This window comes from Fusarium graminearum, chromosome 2 (genome assembly GCF_000240135.3).
Source record: "Fusarium graminearum PH-1 chromosome 2, whole genome shotgun sequence".
NCBI classification, from domain to species: Eukaryota; Fungi; Ascomycota; class Sordariomycetes; order Hypocreales; family Nectriaceae; genus Fusarium; species Fusarium graminearum.
The window spans coordinates 177801-185384 of NC_026475.1; the positions used below are offsets into that span (position 1 = coordinate 177801).

A 7584-nucleotide genomic window follows, 5' to 3' on the forward strand; every position below is an offset into this window, starting at 1 on the left:
CTTCCTTCTCATCCTCACCCTCCTGCTCCTTCTCTTTCTGCCCGTTCTACCCTCTCAGCTCTCTCCACGTCGTCTCCCTCTTCCCCCATACTCGGGTCTATCTCCTCTTCTCCCGCTCTTCCTTCGACCTTCTCTCCCCTCTCTTCTTCTTCCTCATCTTACCAGACTTGTTCATCGGCCATATACTCCCCACACATCAATATGTCGAGATCATCCCGAAACCCTGCCCCAGCCGCTGCCGGTACTGGACGTCAAAACGAATACTTTGTTCCTCGAGATGGCATCGACCGTGAAGTCATCTCTGCCGATATTTGCCGTTACTTGGGTAACGACGCTCTCGTCCGTCCCGGCCACTACGAGGTACGCCGTGAATAGTGAACCCCGCCATCGTTATGGAACAAATGGCTCACATTTCAATCATGACAGAACCCCCAGACAGGCCAAGCCGTACAAGGCTACTACATCACGGCCTACAGGAATCTAACAACTGTGAGTCTTCTATGTTATGACAATAAATCGACGATAAAAACTAATCGTGTCTTACCAGGCCATGATTGAGGACCTGAAAGCAGACTCTGCACGATGGGACAGTGAAAGACGTGCGCAGACCTCACGCAACACCTCCGGAGGTACTATTGCCTCGAGAAACGTTGGCGTACCGCCGAGACACTCATCTAACTCACCTGTAGTGCAATACCGCTACTCGGAGACGCATCAGTCCCGTCAGCATCATGGTCCTACCGAGGGCCCTTACGCCACCGATCCTTACGCTCGTGACTCTGGCTTTGACGGAGGACCCAGGTATCCCGGAACAGGTGCTCCCGGTTACACTGGTGCTGCCGGTTCATATAGCCAATCTTATGGCGGCTCAAGTAGTGGGTTTGCCGGTTACGCCCAAGCCCAACAATCCCCTCCCCCAGCGGATGCCAGATTCAGCTCCACCCCTGCAGCTGCCGTCATGAACACACCTTACACGGCCGGCCAAAGCCCTTACGTGGACGTTGGAACAAACCAAAGGCCCAGAGGATACGATGCTTATGCTAACCAGGCTGCCGCCGCCGCCGCCGCCGCCGCCGCTCAGCAGCAGGCTTATGCCACTTCTGCACCTTCGCAACCCGGTTATCCGGCCACTGCTGCTTACCAATACTCAGGTCAGGCTCCTCCTACGGGCTACACAATGCAGCCCCAGGACCCCTTTTATGGTCGTGGTGCGTACAGTGGAGGGCCCGATGGGCAAGTTTGTAAGGATAAAGTACTAATTTGTTGAGCTTTAGCAGGTCAACCAGCCCAAGGATATACCCAGGCCTCACAGTATGAAGAAACCCCCCGGACTCGCGCTTCCGCAACACCAACAAATACTCAAACAAATCCCAGTGGCGCCTCCAGCAGCCGACGTAGTGACCGAGAGAGCGACAGGCACAGCTCCGACCGTCACCACCGCTCCAACCGCCGGTAAAAGGTGTGTTTCCGGAGTACCAAGGCCGGATCTTTGTGCCCTCCCCCTTTGCCTGAGCTTGTCGAGACGCCCGACGTTTTCGCGAGTGTGATGATTTCTGCATAATGACCGGATTACATGGAGTACGGCTTATTCCCCCCCTGGACCGACCTTCCCCTCCTCTTTTCTGTTTCTTCCGGAGATGACCCCTTCAGAGGCTCCAGGCTTCTTTTCTTTGGCAGGTGCCACCACCGAGTTGCAAGTTTGCATCTTAACAGGAGTTTCCGCTGGAGAGTTATCCCATCCCGTCTTTCTGGAGATTGATACTGTCATCTACGAACCTGGATTCCCTGGAGTCGATAATACCATTGGACATTTCAACTACTATTGCCATCGATGACGCCCCCTGGACACACGAACTGGACCTATTTTTTGAGACGCATACCCTTGATGCCTTTTTTCTTTTACATATTATGATGGACGACCTTGCATAGTGGATGAGCCTTGCCTGGATTGACGACCTCATCGACTTCGCACTTTATTGCCACGCGGATGAGACCATGCTGCATACGTTTTATACTGGGACACGGCGCTGAGTTGGAAAAGGAAAGGGAGCCATCCCTCACCAGGTGGATTTGGGGTGGTATCTCATGTCATGGCCTTGCTGTCCGGATCCGCCCTCAGGGGAAGTATTCTGTTTTCCGTTCTACCTGGATCTGGCTGGTTCTTGCTCTTTTCCTTCAATGTCTTTGGCCCTCGGATTCTTCGATGTGAACCATCGTTGAGACGCGGCGTTAATTGAAATAATAATTGGCAGAGGCCGGCATCCGGACAGCAAGGTGAGTTCAAACGAGCTTGTATATATTAGCCAACCTTTTCAAAGGATCTTTTTGCTTCCCTTGTTCCCTCATTCCCACGTTTCTCCCAATGATGGACTCTCCATGGATTTTGTCTTAATATGAATCGCAAAGAGACTGACTCGACAGACTTGACTCAAGCAGCTAGGTGCGCAAACCTGAAAACTCTGGACACAAACTTCTACTGGATCTCCCTGGACATACTTGGAATTACATTTGAGCAACTACCTGGCAATTGCCTCTATACATTACCAAGGAATGGACCCACCTCGTTAGGATTGTGCTTTTACCTGGAAGTTTACCTGCCTCAGCCGAGGTTTGCTCATGTTCGTCTTGGACGTACTCGCACCCACTTGCGTCCGCAATGGGTTGCTTGGGATACAAAAACAAACAAAAGCCAGAGCATACCATTGCACAGGAGTCAAGGTAACACGCACACAATGATTCAATGACTACCCGCTTGAAACTATTCCCACTCCACGCCCTCGGGTTGCTGCAACATGAAACTCTTGTCGTTCCGGCTCTGCACAAATTCGTTCCCACTTCCACTGTGGATTCCTGCTGCCCTTTGCCCTCTTTGAGATAGCCAACTTGCTCAAATCTGGATTTTTGCTACACTCTGTTGGCCACTAGACAATCGTGATGATTCGGCATTTTGGGATTACACAAAGCTTGCGGAATCCTCTCGTCCAGAAATATATCCCAACATGGCATCAACTATAGACAATACCACGTCATTTGAAAGCGACGCACTGTGCTTATCAATTCGTCCTGCCCCTGGATTTGTTCATAACCGGAGAACTGGACCATGTCGATACCGGAATTGGAACTCCACCCACCCCTTTGGTTTGGCAATGCCTGGATAGCAGCGTGGATGGGCAAGAAGGAAGATTGAAGAGATTTGGAAGTGACGGTTCAATGTTTTTCACCTTTTTTTCTTTTTCGATTCTTTGACTTTGTATCCATGGGTATATCCTCGTTGGCTGTCGTGTTGCACTGTCCTTTATTGTTTCTTCTGCTGCTCAGCGAAGATTTTATTATTGATTGGAGATACAAGGAGTTACAGAGGTTATTTTTTTCTTCAGTTGGATCTGATTGTTTGAAAGGAGGTATGAAACTATTATTATTGCAAAAGTTTGATTGGAATACAAGAGTTGGTCATATTATGAATGAACGAGAGGAGTTGTATGTCATCGAGTGAGATAAAGAAATACGTTTGAACTAATTGACCTGCGAAATACCAATGCGCTGCTCAGTTTTACCAACCAATACCGCCACTTTGAAGAACCAGACCGAGTCTCCTTTGCCATGTAGGCTCAGCGACCCTGGTCGATAGACTGACGACTCCGACGTCTGTAGGGATGATAGGAGTGAAGTCGTTGGTGAGTACAGTGGGCCGTGTGGTGATGCCTAGGAAGCCTATGCTCACCTGGAGCCGCAGGTTCTGGAGGAGGTGCTTTGAGAATACCATCATGAAGAAGCATTGCAACAACAGCACGTACCCAAACTTCGCACCGAGTCACATAATCGGGGAGAGGCGCATAATCGCTAGGGACGAGCGGCCTTGAATGTTCTTTGATCATGGCTCGCATACGATCAAGATCCTGAGATGCGATGTATCCAACGAATCGACTTTGGTATATGTCACCCATCTGCTCTGAGGACTTGAGGACATCAGCTGTGACAGGCAGTGTGGTTTGTGGATGGTCTTGAAGAGAGAGGTCTGTGACGAAGTAAAGGTAGCCGGCTGGTCGAGGGAAGCTGGTTGGGATAAAGATCTTGTGAACGTTTGGGGAATGCTCTATGTGAAAGACTTGATAGCGAGGTGGTTCGGAGTCGTTGTCAGATACGACAGGTCCCGATTCACCCACAACAGTCTGAGCAGAATCGGGATTTACTTGGAGAAGCATGGTGCAAACTGGGCTTGGAGATGTAGTGGTGGAATTCTATGAATGCTGGTTGGAGCGAGAGACGTGTGTTTAACGGTGACCAAAAGGATGGCTATGTAGCCGAATGTACTTGGTTTATACCAAAAGGCTCGGGGCTATCAGGTGCAGAGGTAACAAAGAAGAGTCACCTAGCGCATGCAGAAAGTCATCTGATGTCCTGTGTGAACCCGTCCATATCACCATAGCATGCGAGGTGTTGTTAGGATAGCTTGCGCTTCGACGCCTGCGGGTGGCCGAAAGCTAGGGAGAGCAACTGCACTGCTCCGGACTTGGTTTGTTTGTGGTGTTGATGCCGATTTATCGGTGTACATAGTCAATAGCGATAGCTGCACATTTACATATGTAAAGACATGGACGCTTTGGAACCTAGCAAGATATGATTTGTATTGCTGCTTAAATGCCGATTATCTACCACTTCCCTGACGTTTTTGTATCGAGTTTGTTTAATTTTCGAACACCAGAACAAAGCATTATACTCGTATAGCCTTGTTATCGATCCGAATTGCGTCGGCAAAGCAAACGAGTCACAACTGGGCTATTGCATATCATGCCAGCATGCCTAGTCGAAGATTCGACAGATGCTGCACTCGACAATAGGCCCACGCTGTGCGGAGGTACTGGTGTAACCGCACAGAACTCTGTTTGTTTGACATTGCTAACTCTGGAAGGAAACTTGGCCGACTGTCGCCGTACGCTGTGATGCTCTCCCACCAGCATGGGCCGTTGAGTGGAGGGTCGAGACGGGTGGCTGCGCTGGCTCAAACACAAGCCCGGGACATGTCGATTTGTTTGCTGACACGGTAGAACGCCGAGATGGGAAACTATTATATGTCTCGGCATGCTGACACGCCGAAGGAGACAAAACAAGTGAATGTTTGTTTGTCGTGGTTTTGTAATACCGCAGTTGATCGTCCGAGGCCTGCATGAGGCGAGGAACATGGCTGAGCCAGTTAGATTCGAAGGAAGATTACCTGGCTTAGTACTGAGACATAGTAACGGAATTACTAGCCAGGATCTATAGACCTGTGTGATGTTCGAGAGAAGCATGAGCTTGCGCAGCTGCTTTGATGTCAAGACCGACTGCATCTAGCAGGAAGAAGCCCCGACTTGCAGTGCAATCGGTCGGTGTGACTGCAGCTTTCCGTAACGATTCACGCGTGACCACTCACGCCGACCGATTAAAACCAGCGGCAAATGGAATGTGCCTATGAATGTCATTGTGAGTCCTTCCTCGGAACTGCAAGCTCCAAGAGTTGCTGTTGGGTTGAGTACCTCTGGTGCGATATTCGCCTCGCGCAAGCGGTGAAAGTTGCATACTAGGAAATGTATAGATATTACTCACATACCTAGGTACCTAGGTAATCGTACTATGGGAGTTAGGTGTCCATCATTCAAGAATAGGGTCTCGTCAAAGGGGGCAATATAGTGAATTGAGATACAATCTGGTATCGCACTACTCCGTCTCATCGTGTCTTTGTTTCACAACTCTCCATAACTACTTCCTATCCATCGCTGCTGTAAAGTTAGAACAGAAAAGGCCGTACTAGATTTACTAAGACTTGAAATCCATTCCCAACTTCTTCTTGACCTTGTCCCTCTCGGTGATCAAGCTGACTATACCGAATGACCTCTTCTTCCACCCTTCATCGATCGGCAGCCTTTCTTGTTGAAGGAAAGCCCTGGCATAACTACACTCGACCCTATCTCCAGTACCAATGACATTTAGTATCAACGCGATCTCAGCACAAGCGAGATCGTTTTCAAATGCTCCATACTGAACACCTGGGTTGTCTTCTTTCTGTCTAGCGATGCGTTTCTTGCGAAACTCAACAAGATCATCAACCGTGATAACCTTGCCATCCTTTGAGCTAGCAAGAAGATCCTCGACGAGATCTTTTTGAAGAGTTATATTATCACCTTGTTGATGATCCCGACGGGTCAAGGATATGTCGTGCTCAACTGTGTTGGGCAAGCCGAGCTGGTCCAAGTTCAAGACTCTGTGACCCTCAGAGTCAACCTGCCCTGGCTTGCGCATACCGAATTTTCCCAGGACGGACCACGGGTCAGTTACTGTCTGCCATAACTTCTGCAAAAGCGACCTTTGGGTGACTTGATCGTCGTGGAATTTTGAGGGCGCACGCTCTTGGAAGATCGGATTGGCGAAGGCGGCCCCAAGAGGTTTAGAGAGTCCAACGGCGTTCATGCCTGCCAGGACTTCTTCAACACGCACGTTCCGGCCATCCCGTGGAAGATAACCGTGGTTTGCGAGACTGTTGATGAGTGGACAGGGACCTCGTATATCATTAGGGCCTGAAGGGGCATATACGCCTTTGGTGAGTGGTTGTATTGACGATGCCATCCTGTATAAGAGAGTACCATGAACTTTTGCCAATAGTCTCGGGTCGTAAGGTGAAAGTTGGAGGAGAGATCAAAGACAAGAAAGCTTAGAAGATATAAGAGACAATGAGGGGCAATGCAATGTGATTTGCACAGATCATGTCGTCTTACCGACCGTAAGCAAAATTCATCGATCTGCAGCTCTTGGAGGCCCAGCCAGTGAGACAACTGTCAGTCGGGACTACTGTCAACCTCCCCATTAACTTCAGCCAGCCTCTATTTTGGAGACCGAATCATGGGCACAGCTGTTGGATTTACGTGACCCCTGATTGGGCTCAGACAAGTCTCACTCTTGTTTTGCGGCTTCCTCCGCTTTGACCTCCGGTTTAATATTCCCCTCTTCAGCTTCGCCAGCGCAACCAGGATGCTTTATCGACAGCATATCAATAGAAAGTATTCGTATGGCCTCAATTACAGGCCAAGGCGTGTAACATGTTGATAACCGAGATGAGTTACCAGCATATATTTTGGCTCAGCCTTGCTTCTGAAGACTACACTCTGGCTCGTTTCATGGTACAAGACGGACAGACGTCTGAGTTGAACAGTCCCAATGAGAGTCTGAAGAAACGTCGGTCTGCATTTAGTGCAGAGTATAGCGATCTTTAAGTTCTGCCATGGTACATGATTGGTCCGGCGAATAAAGCCGAGTATACATGATGATTGATTGCCGTGATAAACTATCCCAGTAGCCCAACGATGCCGACATGGGTGAGCATCCACAACCCTTGTTAGTATCTTGACCAGGCACAAGATGGCACGGAACACGAAAAGTAGTGATAGCTACAAAGTACTGTTCAGCCATATGCTCCATGTCTGGTATCGGCATGTGTTTGCTCGGAGAACCAGACCTGTCTGTAGTAGCTCTCCTAAAGAGCGCTGGACAACAGGAAGGAGTTCGAGGTGATAGATCAAGATTTAGCTAGTGAGGAGATAGAAGGTCAGCGTT

At 49.3% G+C, this 7584-nt stretch overlaps 3 protein-coding genes across 3 annotated transcripts; 1 reads left to right on the plus strand and 2 right to left on the minus strand.

Annotated features, from left to right (window-relative positions):
* Positions 1-201: 201 nt before the first annotated feature.
* FGSG_08913 (uncharacterized protein) lies at positions 202-1267 on the plus strand (the record flags this gene model as incomplete). The annotated part of the gene is made up of 3 exons (XM_011321487.1): positions 202-360; positions 427-489; positions 548-1267. 3 exons carry the CDS (start codon positions 202-204, stop codon positions 1265-1267), a joined length of 942 nt encoding a protein of 313 aa, XP_011319789.1.
* A 2246-nt stretch (positions 1268-3513) lies between these two features.
* On the minus strand, positions 3514-4202 carry FGSG_08912 (uncharacterized protein; the record flags this gene model as incomplete). Its single annotated transcript, XM_011321488.1, has 3 exons — positions 3514-3645; positions 3722-3748; positions 3795-4202. The coding sequence occupies 3 exons, from the start codon at positions 4200-4202 to the stop codon at positions 3514-3516; spliced, it is 567 nt and encodes a 188-aa protein (XP_011319790.1).
* Positions 4203-5793: 1591 nt separating this feature from the next.
* On the minus strand, positions 5794-6600 carry FGSG_08911 (uncharacterized protein; the record flags this gene model as incomplete). Its single annotated transcript, XM_011321489.1, has 1 exon — positions 5794-6600. One exon carries the CDS (start codon positions 6598-6600, stop codon positions 5794-5796), a length of 807 nt encoding a protein of 268 aa, XP_011319791.1.
* Positions 6601-7584: the final 984 nt, after the last annotated feature.